The sequence below is a fragment of the Delphinus delphis genome, chromosome 12, assembly GCF_949987515.2.
Source record: "Delphinus delphis chromosome 12, mDelDel1.2, whole genome shotgun sequence".
Classification (NCBI taxonomy): Eukaryota; Metazoa; Chordata; class Mammalia; order Artiodactyla; family Delphinidae; genus Delphinus; species Delphinus delphis.
Window position 1 is genome coordinate 56,039,532 of NC_082694.2, and position 25,809 is coordinate 56,065,340.

Genomic DNA, 25,809 nt, shown 5'->3' on the forward strand with positions numbered 1-25,809 from the left:
GCGCCCCAGAAAGCGGGGGCTCGAGCCGCTCCCCTCCGAGACAGGTCAGGCGGGAAGGCGGCACCGAGACTGGGTGCTGGGATGTGTGGCCGCCTTCGGAGCACGCGGTACGTAAGTCTCCGCGCCGGGAAAGGAAGAGCAAAGTCGGCAAGAAAAGAATTGCTGGGGTGCCTTGTCTGAGAAATCCTTTGGGGCGGTCTCAGAAACCAAGCTGGGCTCCGAATAGCTTCTGAAAAAAGCTCTCCCAACGCCGTCTGTCCCCGCCCCTCATATCCCGCACCCCAGTCCTCACTCCTCCTTACCTTCCTGTCGCCTCCCTTTGGGGGCCGTTAAAAGGGCCCTTGGAGACTCCCCAAGTCATCCCGATGGTCCGGGGCGGGATGCTGGAGCCGAGACCCCGGCCGCGGGGCTTTGCTACCCCTTCCACCCGGGGCTCCAGGTTCAGCGCATCCCTGCTCCGCAGACCCCTCCTGGCCACTGGGGGCGGGAGCGGAGGGGGAGGACGGCGTCACGAGGCGGGGAGCCCGAGGTCCAGGGAGGGGCGCCGGGGAATCCCAGCCCGAGCGAGGTGAGGGCGCGGATGGGAAGAGGAGGGCGGCGCGTGGAGGGAGGTGAGCAGAGCGGAGCCAGGAGGCAAGGAGGGGGAACCGCGAGGAGGCCCCGCCCCCGCCTCTCGGAGCCGGCTCTTCGCCGCCTCCGAACCCGCTCACTTTACCTCTTGCCTCTGGACGGTGGCGGGGCGCTAGCTGGAGCCGCGGCCGGAGGGAGCGCCAGGGACCCGGAGACATCCAGCGCCAGCGCCTCCTCTCGGCACGCACGCCCCCCAGGGGGGAAAGCGCCGCCGCCTTGAAAGGGCACCCCGGCCTCGGAGGGGGTTTCCTCAGACGCGAGGGGCGGCGGCGCTGGCAGCTTCGTTCTCGGCCCGTGGGGCTCAGCGCTGGCGCCAGAGGGGACTCCCTGGCCACCTACAGGTACTGCCGTGCTGAGGGAGCGTCGCTAGCAGCCACGCCGGACTGCCGAAGAGGCTAGAGCCGAGGGGCTCCCGGGCCAGCGAAGGGCAGCAGCGGAGCACGGAGGGAGAGCCGGCGGGACAGCCTGCGGGGCCCGACGGCGCGCTCCCCGGTCGGCCAACGGCAGGCAGGCCCCGCGCGGCGGCCGGGGGGGCGGCGGCGGCGCCGTCGGGCTTCGGGGCCTCTGGGCTGCCAGCCATGACCTACAGGCGCAGCGGGGCGGCCTCGGTGGTGCTGAACGTGGGCGGCGCCCGGTACTCGCTATCCCGGGAGCTACTGAAGGACTTCCCGCTGCGCCGCGTGAGCCGGCTGCACGGCTGTCGCTCGGAGCGCGACGTGCTCGAGGTGTGCGACGACTACGACCGCGAGCGCAACGAGTACTTCTTTGACCGGCACTCGGAGGCCTTCGGCTTCATCCTGCTATACGTGCGCGGCCACGGCAAGCTGCGCTTCGCGCCGCGGATGTGCGAGCTCTCCTTCTACAATGAGATGATCTACTGGGGCCTGGAGGGCGCGCACCTCGAGTACTGCTGCCAGCGCCGCCTCGACGACCGCATGTCCGACACCTACACCTTCTACACGGCCGAAGAGCCGGGCGCGCTGGGCCGCGAAGAGGCGCGACCCGGCGGTGCCGAGGCGGCTCCCTCCCGGCGCTGGCTGGAGCGCATGCGGCGGACCTTCGAGGAGCCCACGTCGTCCCTGGCCGCGCAGATCCTGGCCAGCGTGTCGGTGGTGTTCGTGATCGTGTCCATGGTGGTGCTGTGCGCCAGCACACTGCCCGACTGGCGCGCCGCGGCGGCCGACAACCGCAGCCTGGATGACCGGAGCAGGTACTCCGCCGGCCCTGGGAGGGAGCCCTCCGGGTAGGACGCACTGCTTCTTTGCCCGTCCTGTCCGTCCTGTCGAGTCTGTCCGTCCCGTCCGTCGGTCCAGTCTCCGTCCTGTTTGCCTCCGGGAGGCCAAGCCAGGCCGGGTTCTGGGCCGAGCGCGGCCACAGGCGCGGCGAGCCAAGGGGTGGGTTGGTCCTCACTACCCCCCACCCCACCCCGCTTTCCCCAGCTCTAGCCGGCTCTGGTACGCCCACTAGACGCCCCTCCTGAGGGCGAATCGCCAGCCTTGGGGAGACGCAGATAGAGATGAACAAGCCTCCCATGTTTGTAGTTTACTTTTGAGCAAATTAGCAACCGGTTAATTAGATTTCTCTAAACTTTTATCGTTAGTATTAAACAATTTAACCTTGGGCTAAGAGCAGTTTGAATTATTTGCCAATTTCTGATGGTGTTTGAAAAGATGAAGTCTTGTTATCATGGTGTGGTCTGCTGTACACTGCCCACACACTCTATATACTCTGCATAACATTAGTTGTAATGGAATTTTTATAAAGGAGATTAATTTAGCGATAGACTCTAAATAATGGTTGTCCGTGCCCTTTTCCTCTTCTTTTCCTACCAAGTATGGAGTTAGCAAAGCACCTGTCCACCGTTTGTTACCAGATTCACACTGTAACTTCCGGAAGATCTTCAGGCTGGGGAGGGAAAAAACCATGGGAAACTGCCCTAAGTTCAGAAACAGTATCCAGTATTTAATGGTTTTTCTTTTCACTTTAGTAGGATGAAAGGAAAATATTTCGATCTTTCCTTTGATAGTGCTTACCTTTCAGTAGTGATAGCATACTTCTGTTTTTAGTACTAGTGAGTTTATTTTGCATATTCGGTGGGAGGAATAAACAGTAAAGTTGGGCTTTCAAGGGAGACAGCCTCTTTGGGCACAAACAAAATTGTATCATGTGTTTTACCTTGGATCTTCTTTTAAGATTTACTCTCCATTCATTTTAAAAACTTGGTTGCTTGCCTGGTAATCTTTTCCTGATAGACATGTGCATGGTTCCACTGGTGCTATGTGCCCTGATACTGGAGTGGATTACTTCCACATAATATTCTTCCTTTGGAGAGTAAAGATTTTTATTTAAATTTAGGAAGTAAATAAACTATCTGGGACCATGGAGTCCATTACTGATATGCTATCTTGACATGAAATCTAAGACACATGCTTTGAAAGGAAATTAATTAGAAAACTCATTTTGTTTAATGTATTAGTTTCTGAGTTTTCAATTTACAGATAAGAATTACTTATTTGGTACTCCATCAGTACAATGAAATTAATTTATGTACTTATGAAAGAAATGAGAGACATGAATAATAATTTTAGGGGGAAAGAGAGAAAGAAACCAAAAAGGGAAGAGACAGATGGAAAAGAGGAAGACTGCAAAAGAAGTGAAGGAAGAAGATAAATGTTTAATTTGTGTATATGTATTTTATGTATGTATATAATTATTCACGTCAGAACTGTTTCCTAGATACGCAGATATTTCAGGCAGAGACATGTTTTTCTTGGCTTAATGGCCCAGTTTTAAGCTTCACTCTGAGTGTAGGTATATGAAAACCATTATCTGTAATCCCAAACAGATAAGCTGAGGGATGACTGAATGACTTGAGGAGGCTGCACATTACAGAGGGAGCCTCCTACAGGCCCCCTCCAACAGACAACTAAGGTGGTACTTTGAGAATAGTGTCTCAAACCCTGTTTGCTTGTGGTTGCTGAAATTAGGCTTTCTTCCTAAAACATCTTTCTGATCATATTCTGATCATCTCCCAAATGAAGTCGGAACTTCTCTCTTGGCCTTCAAGGCTCTTTACCTTTGGTTTGTTTTGTTTTGTCTTGTTTTGTTTAGCCGCGCTGCGTGGCTTATGGGATTTTTAGTTCCCTGACCAGGGATCGAATGCTGGCCCTTGGCAGTGAGAGTGTGGAGTCCTAACCACTGGACGCCAGGGAATTCCCCAAGGCTTTTAAAAAATTTTTTTTTATTTAATTTATTTATTTTTGGCTGCATTGGGTCTACATTGCTGCACTCAGGCTTTCTCTAGTTGCGGCCAGCGGTGTTTACTCTTTTTTGTGGTGCGCGGGCTTCTCATTGCGGCGGCTTCTGTTGTTGCAGAGCACGGGCTCTAGGCATGCAGGCTTCAGTAGTTGTGGCTTGCGGGCTCAGTAGTTGTGGCTTGCGGGCTCTAGAGCACAGGCTCAGCTGTTGTGGCGCCCAGGCTTAGTTGCTCCGTGGCATGTGGACCAGGGCTCGAACCCGTGTCCCCTGCATTGGCAGGCAGATTCTTAACCACTGGGCCACCAGGGAAGTCCCTCCCCAAGGCTTTTTGCCCGTTAACCACAATCTGCCTTTGTTGACTTACCCACTGTAATTTGCAAGCATCTTTTGAGTATCCGCTGTGTTCAAGGTACTCTCGGTATTCCAAATATTGTAACATTTTTGGGTGAGGAAACCGTGTTAAGCTGGCAATTGATGTAGGAATCAGAGGCACAATTGATCAACAATTGGGTTGAGCTGTTCTGGGAAGGTCTCAAGGTGGAAGAGGATGGAAACAAGCTGTCTTTGGAAGGTTGCAGAGGTTGTGCACTGCCCAACACTGGCAGGTGGTATCATTTATGTAAACTACAGTGTTTGAAACCTGTACAACCATGTGTACCCCACCTGGGAACAAAATACGGAGATTTTCCGGGTAATAGGAACATCTAGGGCCTAGGCATGAGATTTGTATATTACGTTTAGGGAGTGTGAGTCCAGTGATGGAGTGAGAGATGGAGACAGGGCAATGTTAGAAGGTCTGGAATGAGAGGGAGAATAATTTTATTTTGCAGGCAGTGGTTAGCTGTTGGCAGGTTTGGGGTGAGTGGATCATGAGTATAAGGTAACAAATGTCATGAGTTGTACACCATAAATTGGAGATGGTGGAGACTGGAAATAGGAGGATTAATTTGGAAATTTTTGCAGAGGGAGGGAATGAGAGCTTGGATTGCTTTCAGGTTGGTGAGAATGGAGATGAAATGACAACTCTGGGAGATAGTAGGAAGAATCAAAATAAATCCAGGGCATTGGAAGGATACAGGCTCAGGGACTGAGTAAGTGGATTTCCAGGATCTAGGAGCACTCCCTGCCACCTGCAGGCTCCATTTGTCCAGACCAGCCTGTTCACTTGCTCCTGAACCACCTGGATGTCCCTTACTGTGCAGTCAGTCCCTTTTAGATCATCCATCAAGCCCAACTCTGATTCTGTTTCCCTTTTGAAGCGTTTCCTGACTACCCTAGTAGATGTGATATTTCCTCCTGAGTTTCTTGAGAGACTGCTTACTTGTGTGACTCATTTGGCAGCTGTAATATCCTTCCTAGCATGGTGGTTATTTTTTTATATAACCATGTCTTAGCCACCAAACTAGATGAGATGAAAAGCCCTAGAAGGCATCTAAATTCTCTTATATTGTACTATTTATTATGATAGCATCTTTTAGAAAAAACTATTATTCAGGCACAATAAATATCTATTGTTTATCTACATTTCAAAATATAACCTTCCAGGAATGTATCTTCTCTTGCATAGATTGAAGAGATCTGTGGGTTAAGGCTGAGGCATTCAGGCGGTAGAACTCTTAGTTGAGGAGAATGGGATCCTGTGCTAGAATGAGAAAAAAGTCTGTTAAGTCAGGGAGTCATTATTTATCAAGTACTTACTGTGCAAAAGGGATAAAGATAAGAATATATGGTTTGGGGACTTCCCTGGCGGTCCAGTGGTTAAGACCTGACCCTTTCACTGCCAGGGTGGGTTCAATCCCTGGTGGGGAGCTAAGATCCGGGAACTAAGACCCCGTAAACCACTCTGCGCAGCCAAAAAACAACAACAGAAAATCCCAAGAACTGCTTAGTTCTTTTATGCAGCTGCATGACGTTCCGTTGTATGAATGTCCTATAATTTCTGGACACTTAACATTGTTTCTTGTCTGTAGGGAATGCTGTAGTGAATATCCTTGTACATGTACATTATTTTGCTTTCATGAAAGTATATCCATAGGATAAATGCCTGAAAGTAAGTCATTGGGTCAAAGGACATTTGTACTTGCCTTTTAAAAAATTATATATATATAATTTTTAAAATTTTTATTGAAATATAATTGATTTAGAATGTTGTGTTAGTTTCAGGTATACAGCAAAGTGATTCAGTAACATATATATGTATTCTTTTTTAGATTCTTTTCCTTTATAGTTATTACAAGATATTGAATATAGTTCCTTATGCTACAGTAGGTCCTTGCTGGTTATCTACTCCATATTTTGTACTTGTCATTTTCATAGATAATTCCAAATTGCTCTGCAAAAGTTGTATCAATTTATACTCCCACCAGTAGTGTGTGAGAGACCATGTTTTTTCATACTCTACAAAGCGTTATTATACTTTTGATTTTTTTTTTAGTTATTTCTGAGATACACATTTTAAAGTAATAACTAGAATTATGACTTATAACATACCTATACTTTTGATTTTTTATCATGCTGGAAGGTGAAAAATGGTGTCTAGTAGTTTTAATTTATTTTATTTATTTATTTATTTATTTATTTATTTATTTATTTATTTTTGTGGTTCGCGGGCCTCTCACTGCTGTGGCCTCTCCTGTTGCGGAGCACAGGCTCCGGACGCGCAGGCTCAGCGGCCATGGCTCACGGGCCCAGCAGCTCCATGGCATGTGGGATCTTCCCGGACCGGGGCACAAACCCCGTGTCCCCTGCATCGGCAGACAGACTCTCAACCACTGCGCCACCAGGGAAGCCCAGTTTTAATTTATTTTTGCCTTGAGTAAAAATGTGCATCTTTACATATACTTAGGACTCACTTATTTTACTTTTCAGTGAGCTGTGTAAATTTTGGCGATGACTTTCTTAGTTGGCGATTTTTAGAAAGAATTAAGAAATTAGCTCTTTGTTAATGACATAAGTTGCAAATATTTTGTTCTCTAATTTAGGACCCCATTCAAAGAAAACTACAGGGACTTCCCTCGAGGCACAGTGGTTAAGCATCCGCCTGCCAATGCAGGGGACACGGGTTCGAGCCCTGGTCCGGGAAGATCCCACATGCCGCGGAGCAACTAAGCACGTGTGCCACAACTACTGAGCCTGCACTCTAGAGCCTGTGAGCCACAACTACTGAGCCCAAGTGCCACAACTACTGAAGCCCGTGTGCCTAGAGCCCGTGCTCCACAACAAGAGAAGCCACTGCCATGAGAAACCCCTGCTCACTGCAACTAGAGAACGCCTGCGCACAGAAACGAAGACCCAACGCAGCCAAAAATAAAATAAATTTTTTTAAAAAAAATAAATAAATAAAAGAAAAGGAAAAAAAGCCTCTGTGCTCCCAATGCAGGGGGCTTGGGTTTAAAAAATAAATAAATAAATAAATAAATAAAAATAAAACATGGACCAGATATAAATAAGTTGTGCGTTTTACTTTTTGGTCCCTCAGTTTTCTCAGCAGCAGTGTTCTCTCTTTTTTTTAAACTTTTAAAAATTAATTAGTTAATTAATTTTATTTTTGGCTGTGTTGGGTCTTGCTGCACACGGGCTTTCTCTAGTTGCGGCGAGCAGGGGCTACTCTTCGTTGTGGTGCATGGACTTCTCACTGCGGTGGCTTCTCTTGTTGTGGAGCATGGGCTAGGTGTGTGGGCTTCAGTAGTTGCAGCGGGTGGGCTCAATTGTTGTGGCTCACAGGCTCTAGACCGCAGGCTCAGTAGTTGTGGCGCACGGCCCTAGTTGCTCCGCGGCATGTAGGATCTTCCCGGACCAGGGCTTGAACCCATGTCCCCTGCATTGGCAGGTAGATTCTTAACTACTGCACCACCAGGGAAGCCCAGCAGTGTTCTCTTTTGAGTTTTAAATCTCTTTAGCATGCAAAGCCTTGCTGTAATTTTAATCTGTTCTTTAGAAATTTTATTCTAAAAGTTGCTTTGTGTTGTGAGACTTTGAGATGTAAAGATAATTAAATTTCTTTAGGTGTTATTTTAAGCCCAAGTTTAAAAAATGAAATAAAGATGAAACAGCAGGTGATAGAAATTTAAAACTCAACTGTATTATTTCTATTGCCTTTTAGGTCAATATTATATAAATTCAATAGGTTTTTTAAAGTACTTTAAAAATAAAAAGCAATATTTGAAACTGAAGATGAAAGTCTCAGTGCTTTTACTTTGCAGATAAGGTGGATATTTTCGGAAACCAGTAATTAATAGATCTCTGATAGGATTGAACATAACCCAGAACCTCAGTTAAAGTCTGTTCTTTCACAGTGGACTGTTTCTTTTAATATGTGTACAGTGTTTTTCTATCTGCTGCCAATTTTAGAATTCAGTGGAAACTTCCTTTGTTAATACCTTTTCTTTAATCAAAGTGCTTTTTTTCTCCCTTTTGGTAAGCAAGTTATTTTAAACATTATTCTTTTTTTTTTTCAAATGAAAACTTTGCTCATTGGAAAAAAGTACAGTTCTAAGTGTTACAGAGTAAAGAGTAAACATGCCTCTTTCTCCTGCATCCTATTACCCAGTTTCTGAGTATTCTTCCAGAAATTTTCTTTGCATATATACAAATATACACACTACGTATATATGAGTGTATATATGTGTATATCCACTATCCACATAATTATATATGCATATTATACAGATATCTCTTATTTATTTATATATATATTTATTTATTTGACTGCACCAGGTCTTTGTTGCAGCAGGTGGGCTCCTTAGTTGTGGCATGCAAACTCTTAGTTGCGGCATGCATGTGGGATCTAGTTCCCTGACCAGGGATCAAACCTGGGCCCCCTGCATTGGGAGCATGGAGTCTTATCCATGCATCACCAGGGAAGTCCCTACAGGTGTCTTTTTATTTTTATTTTTTTAATAAATTTATTTATTTTTTATTTTATTTTTTGTCTGCTTTGGGTCTTTGTTGCTGTGCACGGACTTTCTTTGGTTGCAGCAAGCGGGGGCTACTCTTTGTTGCAGTGCGCAGGCTTCTCATTGTAGTGGCTTCTCTTGTTGTGGAGCACGGGCTCTAGGCACACGGCTTCAGTAGTTGTGGCACACGGGCTCTAGAGTGCAGGCTCAGTAGTTGTGTCGCACGGACTTCGTTGCTCTGCGGCATGTGGGATCTTCCCGGGCCAGGGCTTGAACCCATGTCCTCTGCATTGGCAGGTGGATTCTTTTTTTTTTTTTTTTTTTTTTTGCGGTACGCGGGCCTCTCACTGCTGTGGCCTCTCCCGTTGCGGAGCGCAGGCCCAGCGGCCATGGCTCACAGGCCCAGCCACTCCGCTGCATGTGGGATCTTCCCGGACCGGGGCACAAACTCATGTCCCCTGCATCGGCAGGCGGACTCTCAACCACTGCGCCACCAGGGAAGCCCTGGTAGGTGGATTCTTAACCACTGCACCGCCAGGGAAGCCCCCTTACAGGTGTGTTTTAAATTTATAACTGGGATCATTCTATAATCTTGTTTAGCAATTTGCTTTTTTCACTTAACATCTAGGAACTCTTTCCACATCAGTTAATATAAATCTTCCTCCTTCTTTTTAAAATTTGTGTAGTATTCCATTGTATAGATGGGCCACAGTTCATTTACAAGTGTCTGTCCTATCAATTATAGTAATGGCTGTAATAGTCAGTATTTATTGAATACTTATAATGTGCTAGTCACTTGCTAAAGTTTTACAATTATTTTATCATCTAAGCCTCATAATAATCCTACAAGGTAGCACCATTGTTATTCCCATTTTATGACTGAGATTTAGATAGATTAAGTAGGATGTCAGACTCACATAGTGGTTAAGTCGTGACCTGGCATTTGATTCCCAGGTCCCTGCTCTACTCTGCTGTGGAATGGTTAGCTTGACTGTAGTTTTTCAAAAATGCAAACAGGAGTGCAGAACACAGTCTTTTTCATGTTTCTTTGCAAATTGGTATAAGTGCATATGTTGGATAAATTCCAAAGTGGAAAAATAGCTGGGGACTATTATAATAGCTGGTGCAGTGGTTAAGAATCCGCCTGCCAACGCAGGGGACATGGGTTTGATCCCCGGTCCGGGAAGATCCCACATGCTGCGGAGCAACTAAGCCCGTGAGCCATAACTACTGAAGCCCACGTGCCACAACTACTGAAGCCCGCATGCCTAGAGCCCCGTGATCCTCAACAACAGAAGCCACCGCAATGAGAAACCTGCGCACCACAACGAAAGAGTAGCCCCCGCTCGCTGCAATTAGAGAAAGCCTGCGCACAGGAACGAAGACCCAACGCAACTCAAAATAAATAAATAAATTTATAAACAAACAAAAAAAACAGTACCTTATACAATGGGCTTTTAAAACAAATTGTCCCTATTTCTCATTTAATCTGTATAATTTATTTAAATGGTGGATGTTGGTGCTTTAACATTTCTACAGCAAATGCTCTAAAGAATTATTTTTAACTTAGGAGACTATTGAAAATAAAGCAAACTTCAAGCATTTTTTTAAAATGTGATTTCTTTATGCCAATCAAAATTTGTTTTCTTTGAATACAGTTACCAGAAACTTAAAAAGCAGAACAAATCAACCTGTGAAATAAAGGAAATACACGTTTTACGAAGGCAGAAGAAGAAGTTATGCATAAAACCATCATAAAGTCTTTCAGGCATGTAAAAAAATATAGATTATAGTACATTGAGCACCTGTGTACCTACCACCCATCTTAAGAAATAAAACATAAAAAGTACAGTTGAAGTCTACTAGGTGCCTTTTCCCCATTGAAATCACTTCCTTTTCCACAGATATAGCCACTTTCCTGACTTTGGTGTTATTATTTTATGCATTTAAAAACACTTTTAGGGAATTCCCTGGCAGTCCAGTGCTTAAGACTCTGTGCCCGCAATGCAAGGGGTGTGGGTATGATCTCTGATCAGGGAACTAAGATCCTGCATGCACAGAGCACAGCCAAAACAAACAAAGAAACAAAAACACACTTTTTAAAAAATTAATTTATTTTTTGGCTGCTTTGGGTCTTCATTGCTGCGCGGGTGCTTTCTCTAGTTGCAGTGAGCGGGGGCTACTCTTCATTGCGGTGCACGGGCTTCTCATTGCAGTGGCTTCCCTTGTTGCAGAGCATGGGCTATAGGGGCACGGGCTTCAGCAGTTGTGGCACGCGGGCTCAGTAGTTGTGGCTCACGGGATCTAAAGTGCAGGCTCAGTAGTTGTAGCACACGGGCCTAGTTGCTCCGTGGCATGTGGGATCTTCCCGGGCCAGGGCTTGAACGCGTGTCCCCTGCATTGACAGGTGGATTCTTAACCACTGCACCACCAGGGAAGCCCACACTTTTTTTTTTAAAGGAAGCGCGTTTTAATCATTGCTCATAATTGGAATTAACGTAAACATGACAATTCTGAGTACAGCTACAAAAAAGTTCCTTAAGATAGTACGGATTCCCTGAAGAGAGATTTCTAATTGAGAAACCTGTCAGTAATCCAGGAAAGGAGGGACATACGGAATGTTCTGCCCCACAGTCTTCCAGGCTCATCCCAGAGCAAGGTGGGGCCCAGGGGAGGAGTCCAGACAGGGATAACGAGCCCTCCACTGGGATGACCCAGGCCCCAGGCCAGGGCATGTGTTGAAGGGGCGATGTGGGCCAGGCAGAAGGCCACGATTCTTCTCCTTGCCGAGTTCCACAGGGCTTCAAGCCTCTACAGGGTTTCCGCAGCTTCGGGGTGTGGGTTGGGAAGCGGCCTGGGCACTTGGAGGCGATCTGGCTGCGTGTTTTTTGGCCTCCGCTGCTGCTGGCATCTCCTGGCTATTCAGGCCCTATTGTGCCCTGTGGTGTTTGTCTTTGGCCTCTTCTTGACGGGACTGTCGCTCCATCCTGGATTAGCCACTGGCTCCTGGACGTGCGGGTCTCACCAGTGTTTTTGGCCGCTCTCCACCTGGGGACCGTCTACATGTCCGGTGCAGGCGTGACGTGGCAGCCCACATGCACAGTAGTGCATGTTCCCACAGAACTGGGGGCTTTGGCAGGAGGGGCGGCTCAGCGCAGGGAAGTTATCCAGAGCCCAGGCCCAGGCTTGTTCTCAGTTCAGGCCCAGTGGCATGTGGGGCTCTGGATGTGCCCTCCTCCAAGACAGCTATTCCAAGGTGTAGTATGCGGGGGCTTCCATGGCTTCAGCCTCCTCACCAGGCAGGGACGCCTAGCAGGTCTAAGCAAAGGGGCAAATCAAAAACATTTTTAATATATGCTTGTACATACATATGTATTTACACATAAAACATAGCATTGTTTTTGCATTTTTAAAACCGTTTTTAGGGACTTTCCTGGCGGTGCAGTAGTTAAGAATCCGCCTGCCAATGCAGGGGACATGGGTTTGAGCCCCAGTCCGGGAAGATCCTACATGCTGCGGAGCAACTAAACCTGTGTGCCACAACTACTGAGCCTGTGCTCTAGAGCCCGTGAGCCACAACTACTGAGCCCACGTGCCACAACTACTGAAGCCCACGTGCCTAGAGCCCATGCTCTGCAACAAGAGAAGCCACTGCAATGAGAAGCCCGTGCACTGCAACGAAGAGTAGTCCCTGCTTGCTGCAACTAGAGAAACCCCGCATGCAACAACGAAGACCCAACACAGCCCCCAAAAATAATAATAAATGAATAAATAAATAAATTATTTTTTTAAAAAAGAAAAGAATTGGGGGAGGAAAGGACTTGGGATTAGCAAATGTAAGCTATTTTATATAGGATGGATAAACAACAAGGTCCTACTATATAGCACAGGGAATTATATTCAATATCCTGCGATAAACCATAATGGAAAAAAATATTTAAAAAAGGAATGTCAGGGCTTCCCTGGTGGCACAGTGGTTGAGAGTCCGCCTGCCGATGCAGGGGACCACGGGTTCGTACCCCGGTCCGGGAAAATCCCACATGCTGCGGAGCGGCTGGGCCTGTGAGCCATGGCCGCTGAGCCTGCGCGTCCAGAGCATGTGCTCTGCAACGGGAGAGGCCACAACGGTAGAGGCCCGCGTACGGCAAAAAAAAAAAAAAAAAGAATGTCAAAAAATAAATAAAAAAATAAAAAGAGAAAGTAGAAAAAAAAAGAAAAGAATTGGTATCAGTTTTTATAAGATGATCATGTCTGAGGAGGATGGTCTCTTGATATCATTTCTTTTTTAAAAAATTCTTTTACTAATGCATTGCCAATGAAATTTAAAAAAGAAGGAGTAGAACCCATCGGTAGTTGCATATGGATTGGGAACAGATTAATTCTTGCAGTGAGTTGATCTTGCATCATTATTTAGATGGATTAGTGTCTCTTTGGAGTGGAGGTGAAGGTGCTGGGGGAGATTATTGTACCTGCAGGATGAAGGGCGCCCACCCGGAGTGGAGAACGCTGGTGGCCTGGATGGGCAGGTGTTGATGGGTCTGGGTTTCTGTTGCTCTCATCTCTGGGAAGTTTTTTAGTAGTGAGAACCAGAACCGCAGATTTTGGGTCTCTCCACTTGTTATGTGTAGGTTCACCTAGAACATGGTGGTTTACTGAAAACTCATTCCTCAGCATCTGGTGAAGAAAAGCTGCCCTGGTGTCCCCGACTTTGAGAGCATCTGGTAGAGATACACACAGAAATGTGGATGGTTTCTTCAGAGGCAGCCCAGAGCCAAGTCCTCGATTACAGGGTAATGAACACAAACACTGAAGCATGGTGTTGATGAAATTCTTTTCATAATTTGGCTCTGGAAAGATGATTTCTGTCTTTTCATCTGTTAGGAAAATCAAGAGACTGGTTCACAGCAGCCATCTCTTTTTTGTTTGTTTGTTTTTGTTTTTGTTTTTGTGGTATGCGGGCCTCTCAGTGTTGTGGCCTCTCCCGTTGTGGAGCACAGGCTCCAGACGCGCAGGCTCAGCGGCCATGGCTCACGGGCCCAGCCGCTCCGTGGCATCTGGGATCCTCCCGGACCGGGGCACGAACCCACGTCCCCTGCATTGGCAGGCGGACTCCTAACCACTGTGCCACCAGGGAAGCCCGGCCATCTCTTGTAGTAAGATTTTGCTGGGTGGTTTTCTTTTCTTCGCTTGCCTCGAGGCATCTGCCTGGTTCCCTCCGACCCACACATCTCTCCAAGGTCCAGGATGGTGTTGAAGGTCTGCTCAGTCTTGGGCCATCTGCTCATATCCTTGCAGCTGTAGCTCTTTGTGCCCTTCACAGCCAGCCAGTGGCAGGGTCTTGTTGAAGTCTTCTGCCATCTATCCCCCATTTCATTTCATTGCATTATTTCGTTTCATTTCATTCCCATCATCTGCCAGCTTGGGCCCTCCATTTCTCTTGCCTGTGTCACAGCCTCCTGATTGTTCGCACCCTCCAGTCAGCCCATAAACATCTGCCCGCTGTATATTCCCACAGTACACTTGGCCTCTTCCCAGCTCACAGGCCTGGCAATATGCCCAGCACATGGTAACCTCTTAAGAAATGCTTATTCAACAAATGAATCCACCTGTTGCCAAATCTTTAAGGGGTTCCCTTTGCCTTTAAAGCTATAACTTGACTTTGAAAATCTGTCAGCTTTGCCATAAGGCTTCAGTGTTGCCATAAGGCTTCCAGCCATAAATCCTACAATCACGCCTCTCTCCACTGCACATCTCACTTGGCAGCCCAGTGAGGATCCCTGTTCTCTGCGTACTATGCATTCAGTTGTGAGAATTAAATGAATTAATATGTATACATTTACAGAAGAATGCTTGGTACTTGAGTAAGTACCTAATGTATGTTTTTGTTTATTTTCATTACTGATCTAGAGTACAAGATAAAAATATATGAGTGGTATGGATTTTTTCTTTCTGTAAGGTAATTAAAATATATAAGAAAAAATCAAGTTTTTTTTTGTTTGTTTGATTCCTGCCTTTTTCCCCCATTGAACTTGTGGAGAAACTTTTATAAGGACATGAAAGAGACTGTAGAGAATTTGGTGGACGGTGATGTAGTTTGTTGGAGATTTTTATTACACCACGTATCATCACACTGTATAGGCCTGCTAGAAATGCCTCATACGTTCAAGCCTGAAAGCTTGGGGTAGGAAGGGTGCAACTTTTCTTTTTGTGCTACTCCTGGGGCTGTGCTGGTTGATTCAAGCCACTGACAACTTCATCATGGTGATTGCTGTTCTAGTTGGGCATGCTTTTCACTTTTTCTTTAAAATTTTTCTTAATTGGAAAAATAATATGTGCACATGGTAAATCATTTAACGGCACAAAAGGTAATAAAGTAGAACCTGAGTTTCCATCCTGCGGTCAGGCTCCCTCCCTAGAGGCAGCAACTGATATTAACAGTTTCTTAAGTATCCTTCCAATATACGCAGACACAGACACACACACACACACGCACACGCACGCACACACACAATTAGAGCATAATATATGTACTGGTCTGCACCTGTACATCTTGAAGACTGTTTCACATCAAAGCTCAGGAATGCACCTTAACTCTTTTTCGTGGCCACATGGCATAAGGTAGAGTCATAAAATTTCCAATGTCAATTTCATATGGTTCAACCTAATAACTTTAGGAAGTACATTTATGTAATCAATCTCCTCTGGATAGATGTTTATATATTTTTTTATCCTTGGGTATTACAAACAGTGGATCTCATTGTACATATTCTTATGTAAATATGCAAGTGTGTTTGTAGGATAAATTCCTAGAGTAGGTGGCTGGGTTTCATGTGCAGTATAAAGCTTGATAGGTTCTGCCAATTGCTCTTTTAAGTGGTTGTACCGGTTTATGCTACAGCCAGCAGTGTGTGAGAATATAGGCAGAATTCTTGGGAGAAGAGAGAATGAAAGGATGGAGCTTCCATTCTTGCCTTCTCTTTGCACTCAGGAAAACACTGACATGATCTCCTTTTGAGTGTGAAGGGAAGACCACAAGCCCAGAGATGGTTTGTAATAATGATAATTATAGACACGATTTATTGAGCACTTACCATTATTTCATATTAATTCATTTAATTCTTAAGACAATCTGAGAGATAGGTCTTACTGTTATTCTCATCATTTAACCATTGAGGAAAATTCAGGAAGAGAGATTAAATAGCTTATCCATGGTTTCACAGCAAGTTACAAGTGGAGAAGGGCTCCTTGCTTCAAGAGCCTCCTATCTTCTCCCCTTCGTTGGACAGTTTCATGTACGTATTTTTATTTTGGGTAAAAAATACATAACATAAAATTTACCATCTTGCAATTCTGAAACTGTGTTAAGAACAAGCAGTATGAAAAATGCTACTCTAACACATAAACCATGGAGACTAAGAGATTGACATATTTAATAGTAACAACATTGTCATAAAAATCATTAGCACTTTCAGATGTTCCTTAGTGCTTCAAAGCCCAGTAGATCCGTGTTTTATTACCTGTGCCACTGCAATTTCTTAGTTGTGTGATCTTGGAAAAGATGTTTGACTTTTTAACTTCAGTTTTGTAATCTGTAATATGGAGATATTAGGGGAAATACCCGTTAAACAACAACTTGTCTTTTTCCTCTTCCCTCAGCCCCTGGTAACCACCATTCTATTTTCTGTTTCTCTGAATTTTGACACTTTAGATACCTCCTATAGGTAGAATCATACAGTCTTTGTCTTTGTGTGTGTGTGAGACTGGGTATCTTTCACTTAGTATAACGTCCTGAAGGTTCATCCATTTATTAGCATGTGACAGGATTTTCTTCCTTTGTAAAGCTGAATAATATTCCATGGTAAGACTGTGACACATTCTATTTATGGAGTCATTCATTAATGGACATTTGGGTTGCTTCCACCTGTTGGCTATTGTGAATAGTGCTGCTATGAACACAGGTGTGTAAATATCTCTTTAACACCCTGCTTTTAGTTCTTTTGGATATATAACAAGAAGTGGGATTGCTGGATGATATGGAAGCTCTGTTTTTTATTTTTATTTATTTATTTTTTTGCGATACGCGGGCCTCTCACTGTTGCAGCCTCTCCCGTTGCGGAGCACAGGCTCCGGACGCGCAAGCTCAGCGGCCATGGCTCATGGGCCCAGCCGCTCCGCGGCATGTGGGATCTTCCCTGGCCGGGGCACGAACCCACGTCCCCTGCATCGGCAGGTGGACTCTCAACCACTGAGCCACCAGGGAAGCCCTGTTTTTAATTTTTTGAGGAACCTCCGTACTGTTTTCCACAGCTGCTGCACTATTTTACAATCCTACCAACAGTACGCAGAGATTTTAATTTCACCACGTCCTCATCAATACTTGTTTTCTGGTTTTTGTTTCTAATAGTAGGTATCCTGATGTGTGTGAGGTGATACCTTCGGATTGGTTTTGATTGCATTTCTCAGATGATTCGTGATGTTGAGCATCTTTTCAAATGCTTGCCGGCCATTTGTATACCATCTTTGAGAAGTGTCTGTGCAAGTCCTTTGCTCATTTTTAAATTGGGTTATTTGATTCTTTTGTTGTTGAGTTGTAGGGGTTCGATATGTATTCTGGATATTAATCCCTTATCAGATATATGATTTGCAAATATTTTCCCCTATTCTGTAGCTTGCCTTTTCACTCTGTTGATTGTGTCTTTTGAGGCACAAAAACTTCTAAGTTCGATGTAGTCCTATTTGTCTATTTTTGTTTTTGTTGTTTGTTCTTTTGGTGTCATGGCCAAGAAATCGTGGCCAAGTCCAATGTCATGAAGCTTTTCCCCTATGTTTTCTTCTAGGAATTTTTAAAAAACTTGTTTTAGGTCTTACATTTAGGCAGTTAATCCATGTTAAGTTAACTTTTGTATTTGGTGTAAGGTAAGGGTCCAACTCAATTCAGCACGATTGTTTGAAGAATAAATTTATTTTTATTTATTTATTTTTGGCTGCACTGGGTCTTGGTTGCTGCAAGGGACATGGGTTTTTATGTCCTGTCCTAGTCTTTTTTGCAGGCAGGAGGGGATGGTTAGCACTAAAAGCATTTGTTCTCCTGTGGAGCCTGTTTGTAAACCTCTGAGTCATTGCCGGAAGTGCCTTCTGTCATGACGGATCAGTTGGGGGAATTAGAATGACTGATGATTGCCAGCAATTTTTGAGCTCCTCAGTGCCTATGGAAGGGAATACATTTTACATCGTAACTTAGTACACAACTATATGTAACTGAAACAAAAGTTTTATGAAACTATACTTTGATGCACACTAATATTTCTATTTAATTTCCAAAAAAAACCCTCCATCAATTTTGATCCATTAATGGGCTAAGAACCAGCAGTGTGAAAAATGCTGCTCTAATACATCAACCATGGAGACCAAGAGATTGATGTATATAATTTAATATTAACAATGAACATTGTCATAAAAATCATTAGCATTTTCAGATGTTCCTTAGTGCTTCAAAGCCCAATAGATCTGGGTTTCATTAGCTATGCCACTGCAGTTTCTTAGTTGTGTGATCTTAGAAGAGATGTTTAACTTTTCAGCCTCAGTTTTGTCATCTGTAAAATGGGGATATTAGGGGAAGGACACACTCCATAAAGTTCTTGAAAAGGGTTAAATGAGATGATGTCTACAAAGTGCTTAGCACAGTGCTGAACTGAAAGGCCTCTCTCTCTCTCTCTCTCTCTCTCTCTCTCTCTCTCTCTCTCTATATATATATATACACATATATATATATATTTAGCTGTGAATTCATGAGCTTCTATTTGTTTGGGCCTCAAAAGAAATCAGAATGGGCTTCAAAGGATTCTGGTATCCTCAGTATTTTCTTCCGTTCTTTTTTTCAGTTTGTTTTTTATAGAAGTAGCCCTCGGAGTGCCCAGTCATTTGCTGTAGTGCTCAGTAAAACACAGCGCTTAAGTTTTCCAGCAGTTGCTGGAGGTGGCACTGGCAAGAGTGCCATTTGGAAACATGGGGAGTTTTGGCAGGCTTAGTGGTGTTTGTTTTTGGAGAATGCCTTGGCATAATCCTGGGTGAAAGAGGGATGCCTGGGGTTTCTCACTTATTCATCTCCTTAGCGTGGAATTCTGGATAAATTGTGTCTGACTTGGGGGGTGGGCAGGAGGAGCCCCATGGGCCTCATTACAGATGGGTTTACCTCTTTGAAATTCCCTTACTGAGAGATTATTTAGTGTCATTTGGATTTCCTCCTTTTTAATCTGAACAATTTGGCTGCTGGTGGAAGTAATTAGCTGAAAATGTTCTGGTGTTTTTGGCACAATTAAAATTTTTACTCTTCTTGGGCTTCCCTGGTGGCTCAGTGGTTGAGAATCCGCCTGCCAATGCAGGGGACACGGGTTTGATCTCTGGTCCGGGAAGATCCCACATGCCGCGGAGCAGCTAAGCCCGTGCACCACAGCTACTGAGCCTGCGCTCTAGAGCCCGCGAGCCACAACTACTGAGCCCGCCCCACGACTACTGAAGTGCAGCCAAAAATAAATAAATAAATTTATTTAAAAAAATCTTTTGGCTGTGTTGGGTCTTCGTTGCTGTGCGCAGGCTTTCTCTAGTTGTGGAGAGCGGGGGCTGCTCTTCGTTGCAGTGCACGGGCTTCTCACTGTGGTGGCTTCTCTTGTTGCGGAGCACGGGTTCTAGGTGCACGGGCTTCAGTAGTCGTGGCGTGGGCTCAGTAGTTGTGGCGCACGGGCTTTGTTGCTCCACGGCATGTGGGATCTTCCCGGACCAGGGCTCGAACCCGTGTCCCCTGCATTGGCAGGCGGATTCGCAATCACTGCACCACCAGGGAAGCCCCTACTCTTCTTAATTTAATAGGGTCTTAGGACTTTATTGCTGGGAGAGCCCTTAGAAGATCAGAGTGAGAAGAGCAGCAGGGCTCCCGGCATCAGGTCTAGTGCTCTTGCTCATGTCTGGCTAGAGAAGAGACAGTACTTTAGCTCGAGAACTGATTAAAACCACAGCCGATCAGAGAACACTATTGCTGTGACTGCTTTGTGCTCTTGCAATCCTTTTTGAGTGTGTATCTTATTACTTACTGAATTTACCAGTTTATTACTTAGAATAGCAACCAACTTAGAAATTCTGGTGGCTTAACACAACAAGGATTTATTGGTTGCTCACATACCATGTCCCATGTCCAATCAGAGTCAGGATGGGGAATGTCTGTCTTTCTTTGAACACATACTCAGTGACTTGAGCTGGTAGGGACCCCACCATCTTGGAGCCACTTAGGACACATGCCTTTCAGGTTGCCGTGGCAGGGAAGAGAATTCACACCTACTCTTCCATGCCTCTGCCCAGAACTGTAGTCATTTTGCCCACAGCTCATAGATCAGAACTGGTCATGTGACCTTGCCTAACTGCAAGGGGCTAGAAATATGGGGGAACATATGGAGTATTTGATGAGCATTACCAGGGAGAAGGGATGCCTTTAATATGTTTATTAAAACTGAATATTGAAAAAATGCAGCCTCCTATCTTCTAGATCTACCAAGTTTCATTACCCTCCCAGTTCTCTAAGCCTCCAGGTTCATAGAGGTCATTATGGCAGCAGCTTTTACTGATAGCCTGGTGGGGATAGAGAAGCTGCTGCCAACCACAGAGTAATGGGGTGTCTGTGCAGAACGGCAGGTAATACACTAGAGAAAGAAATAGGGGCAGCTGTGACCTCATCTGCTGATCTTCCTCACTGGGCGGTAGGTTGGATTACTTTCACTGTGGGCTGTATCTTCTTGCTTAGTTTGTGTGTAGGCTGAAGAATAATCCCTCCCTCCCCACAAAAGATATCAGGTCCTAATCCTTGGGAACCAGTGGATATTACCTTAGATATCAAACGGGATGTTGCAGATATGATTAAATTAAGAATCTTGAGATGGGGGATTGTCCTGGATTATCGCAGGGGCTCTGCATGCTATCATGTGTATCCTTACAAGGTGGAAGCAGAGGGAGATTTGACATGGTGAGCACAGAGGCAGAGATAGGAGTGATGTGGCCTCAAGCCAAGGAATGCCAACCAGGAGCTGGAAGAGGCAAGGAATGGATTCTCCCCTAGAGCCTCCGAAGGGAGTGGGCCCTACTAACACTTGATTTTGGCCCAATGATAATGATTTTGCACTTCTGACCTCTGGGTATGTGAAAAAATAAACTTCTGTTGTCTTAAGCCGCCAAGTTTGTGGTAATTTTTTTGTTGTTGTTGTTTTGTTTGTTTGTTTTTGCGGTACGCGGGCCTCTCACTGTTGTGGCCTCTCCCGTTGCGGAGCACAGGCTCCGGACGCGCAGGCTCAGCGGCCATGGCTCACGGGCCCAGCCGCTCCGCGGCATGTGGGATCCTCCCGGATGGGGGCACGAACCCAAGTCCCCTGCGTCGGCAGGCGGACTCTCAACCACTGCGCCATCAAGGAAGCCCTGTGGTAATTTTTTCAGCAGCCACAGGGAGTTAATATACTCAAGTTACCACTTTCTTGTTGGTCAGTGGTTCTTGCCCTTCTGACCAGTGAGGAATTGGGACTGGAGTGAATACTGGGGTACCAAGTGACTGGGGAATAGGGTGAGAGTGAGAATTTTCTTTCTGTACTCTTTTTTTTTACCTTTGAAATTTAAACCATGTGAATGTACGACCTATTCAAGACATAAATCAAATTAATCTCTATGGCCCTAGGAACCTCCATAGTAGGGGAACATGGTTAATTTTATTTATTCATTTCCCTGAGAAGCATTCAGTGCAATCTGTGTTCTGTGCCGTGCACTTTGGGTACTTCTTTTCAAAATGTTGCCCCACAGACCTTACCATCCCACCTGCTACATTTTCTTCTCTCTCCATCATACTTCTCATGTTTGGGTCTAGGTCAATAGTAAGACAGAATTATGTGGAGAAAAATGAAAGATGGTATAAGGACAGTAACTTTAAATTTGAATTTTAAAATGTAATTTAATTATAATTTTTTAAATGCCATGTTTAAAACATTTTATTAGTCATATTTGTACTGTACTGTACAGACATGTACTGTAGTGCATTTTCTTTTCTAAAGCTACTGCATGAAATAACTGAAATAAAAATATTTACAAATAAAAAAGTGTAATTTAATTAAAAATTACCTTAGCATTACCTCTCACTCTGGGTCAGGGCTTCCTAACCACTGTGCTGAGGTTTAATTCCTCAGCCTTGGGGAGTGTGGGGCGAGGCTGGTGGCTTCCACTTCAGGAATGCTACCCCTTGACGCCAGTAGGCTATGTAGGTAATATTCTTTTCAACGTGTGCAGTGACATGGAAGGGTTGGTAAATACTGCTCTAGATTAAATGTGGCCCTATATTTTATTTATTTATTTATTTATTTATTTATGGCTGCGTTGGGTCTTCGTTGCTGCGCACGGGCTTTCTCTAGTTGCGGCGAGCGGGGGCTACTCTTCGCTTTGGTGTGTGGGCTTCACATTGCGGTGGCTTCTCTTGTTGTGGAGCACGGGCTCTAGGCTCTCGGGCTTCAGTAGTTGTGGCATGCAGGCTCAGTAGTTGGGGCTCACGGGCTTAGTTGCTCCACGGCATGTGGGATCTTCCCGGAGAAGGGCTCAAACCTGTGTCCCCTGCATTGACAGGCGGATGCTTAACCACTGCGCCACCAGGGAAGTCCATGGCCCTATATTTTAAAGATACATGTTGAATCAAAATAGCTATGGAAAACAAACAAACAAACTTGTTGGGTCTTAGTGATTGTTTTGCTCCACTGCAGGATTCCTCAGCCTTTTTTCCACTGTAACGCTTGTGATGAGGATGGTCATGACCTGGTCCTCTTCTGGTGAGGGCACTGGCATTCCTGAAAAGCCCAAAAGGCAGGCTTAGATTCAGTGTCTCCCACACAGCCTGTAGGAAAAAAAAAATACAGTAACATTTTCGGAGGTGATATTGAGTTCATTCCTATTTACCAAGAAGTAAATCATTGAAAACTTGGGTGTGTCCACTGTCTGTAGGAACCAAGTCCTTCTGACCTACCTAATAACTTACATCACAGTAGAGAACCACTGCCCTCATGGAATAACATTTCATAGTGTGGCGAGCTGAGTATAAGTTAATTTCAAGCCACCAAGTAAGAGAGAGATTTTTTTTTTAAGTATTAGTGACAACAAGCAAACAAATGTTTCTTTCAATGCTATTACATGCCATATATAAATAAGAACTTCATCAAGTTCAGTTTTCACTTGTTGATGTATTTGTTGTTCTGTTGCATCCCGATGAGTCTGATGATGTTGGTAATGCCGTCTGTTCTTTTATGTTTTCTGGAAAGGTAACTGAATGTGTATGTCAGTGTAGTACTATCTGAAGAAATCTGAGAGCTATTAAAATGCTTAAAAATAAAATGATCAATTCTTCTTTTGTTCTCTTGACAGGATAATTGAAGCTATCTGCATAGGTTGGTTCACTGCAGAATGCATTGTGAGGTTCATCGTCTCCAAAAACAAGTGTGAGTTTGTCAAGAGACCCCTGAACATCATTGATTTACTGGCAATCACGCCGTATTACATCTCCGTGTTAATGACAGTATTTACGGGCGAGAACTCTCAACTCCAGAGGGCTGGAGTCACCTTGAGGGTGCTTAGAATGATGAGGATTTTTTGGGTGATTAAGCTTGCCCGTCACTTCATTGGTCTTCAGACACTTGGTTTGACTCTCAAACGATGTTACCGAGAGATGGTTATGTTGCTTGTCTTCATCTGTGTTGCCATGGCAATCTTTAGTGCACTTTCTCAGCTTCTTGAACATGGGTTGGACCTGGAAACATCCAACAAGGACTTCGCCAGCATCCCTGCTGCCTGCTGGTGGGTGATTATCTCTATGACTACAGTTGGCTATGGAGATATGTATCCTATCACAATGCCTGGAAGAATTCTTGGAGGAGTTTGTGTTGTCAGTGGAATCGTCTTATTGGCATTACCTATCACTTTTATCTACCATAGCTTCGTGCAGTGTTATCATGAGCTCAAGTTTAGATCAGCTAGATATAGTAGGAGCCTCTCCGCTGAGTTCCTAAATTAACGCATTGCAAATCAAATCTTGCATACACTTCATTTGATCGAGTTGACGCTACTTCATATTCATGCATTTCTCGTTGGGTGAGCACTGCAGTGGTACTGTCGTCACCTTGGTAGAGTAAAAATTGTCCTTCCCAGCTGAAGGGGTAAAGCAGTTTACTTATTATGGAGTAAATATGATTGAGACTGCACAGGAAAAGGAACGACTCCTAGAGTAAATTTTAGGATCCTGTTTTATTTAGACTTGTCTCTTCCTTGCCTTGAACAATTACATGTTTCGTGTTTGTTGTAAAGTATATTATTTGAACATTTTAAAACCGAAAGCTACTATTTTCCAAATGTTTTTCCGTCTTGTGAATGCAGAGGAAGCTTGGAAGTTATAGTGTTTTTTGTTGGAGAGTAACATTTTCATTTCTAAATGTTTTATAATCTCTCATATCAATGTCAGAAGTACCCTGGAAACATATGTCAGATGCAGGAAGTGTTTAACAACTACTTTAAAAATTTGGCCACATTTTAAACTGTATAGTGGAGCTAGTAGATACAAGCAAGAATAGTATTTGAGAAACTTCTCCAGCATATTTCTCAATTATCTGATTTGTGTTTGCTTCTGTTATTCACCTTATCATACAGCTTCATATGGAAGATTGAGTGTGTTCTTCCTTTTCCATTTTGGATTTCTTTTTTCTCTGTCCTGATGTGACTAAAAAGAGTATTTGTATTGCTTAGCATTTTATTGGAGTTCATTTTATTTGAATTCATTGCTGTTACTAGGTGAGAATTATCCTAAGATTTGGATGTCCAAACAAGATTTCCAACATTAAAATGATAATGGAAATAGTTTGATATTACAACCCATACTTATCTTCTTCTGCTCTTAATTTTTTTTTGCCAAACACCATGGCTTTAATAAGACTTAAGATGAAAGGATATTTACGTAGCCGTTTTATACCAAAGTCATACTTAGATGTTGTCACTAGATTATCACAAGAAAAGAAATTATTTCCTTACTCTTGGTTGCTGTGTAGCCAAGCCAGTTTTAAGTCAGCTAAAAACAATGAGTACATAATTATTTGGGCTGATCTTCGCCACTGTCAATTACAGCTATGCCAAAACTTCTTGTAACAATATTGAATAATATGCCATACTAATCTGGCTAGGTTATTAGGACTAGATAATGTAAAACTGATGATTGTTTGCTGCTGAATTTTAGCAATCTGAATTAGGATTTTGCTTTGTTAACCAGTTGCCGTAAAGCCGTCAGTATAGAAACACAAAAAATTAAAGTCATAGATTCATGAATAATTTAATGTTACACACTGTAATTTAGTGGGGGTGGGAGGGGGAGCAGAGGAGTTGGAAAGGGGACCTGGATATATTTATCAAAGAAAGAGTTACCAGACGTGTTCATTAAAGGAATATTAGCCGTCGTCTAGTTCCAGCCTCAAGCAGTATGGGTAGAAAACCAGGGCAAGAGAGGATATGACCGTGAAGGAGTTGGGGCTAAAACCTAGATCTCTAGGAACCTAGCCCAGCAGCTTATTCTTAACACACCTCTGGGTTTTAAGAAAAGCCTTGAGAAACCACACTCTTTGCTGTTGTCACTGCTGAGGTAATAATAGCGAAACCATTCCTTTTCCCTAACTTCCTTTCCTGAATTTAAGTGATATTTTGGCCATTAAGACTGTCGCCCCATCTTGCCTACTATTGCACACTGGTATGTTACTTATTACATACTCAAAATAAGCTCTGTTATTTATTGTATTTTAATATATTTGAAATAAGTAGCATGGATTTATTTTTTCTTACCTATTTTGATTAAGGCTTTGTGATTTATGCAAATAACAGGCAGGTGATAGCACCCCCACATTACTAACAAGAATAAGACAGCCAGCAATTTTTCTGGCACTGAGAACTCTTCATGAGAATGTATGTCTTATCTCCCCAAGTAAAG

At 44.3% G+C, this 25,809-nt stretch overlaps 1 protein-coding gene across 2 annotated transcripts; it reads left to right on the top strand.

The window, feature by feature from the left end:
- The first annotated feature begins 769 nt into the window (after positions 1–769).
- Positions 770–23,859, top strand: KCNG3 (potassium voltage-gated channel modifier subfamily G member 3). Of its 2 annotated transcripts, none has more exons than XM_060027591.1 (2): positions 770–1,873; positions 23,214–23,859. In XM_060027591.1, the coding sequence occupies exons 1-2, from the start codon at positions 1,209–1,211 to the stop codon at positions 23,857–23,859; spliced, it is 1,311 nt and encodes a 436-aa protein (XP_059883574.1). In that variant the 5' UTR covers positions 770–1,208. The 2 variants fall into 2 exon arrangements, with proteins under 2 accessions (XP_059883574.1, XP_059883575.1); XM_060027592.1 differs by having other exon boundaries at positions 770–1,840.
- Positions 23,860–25,809: the final 1,950 nt, after the last annotated feature.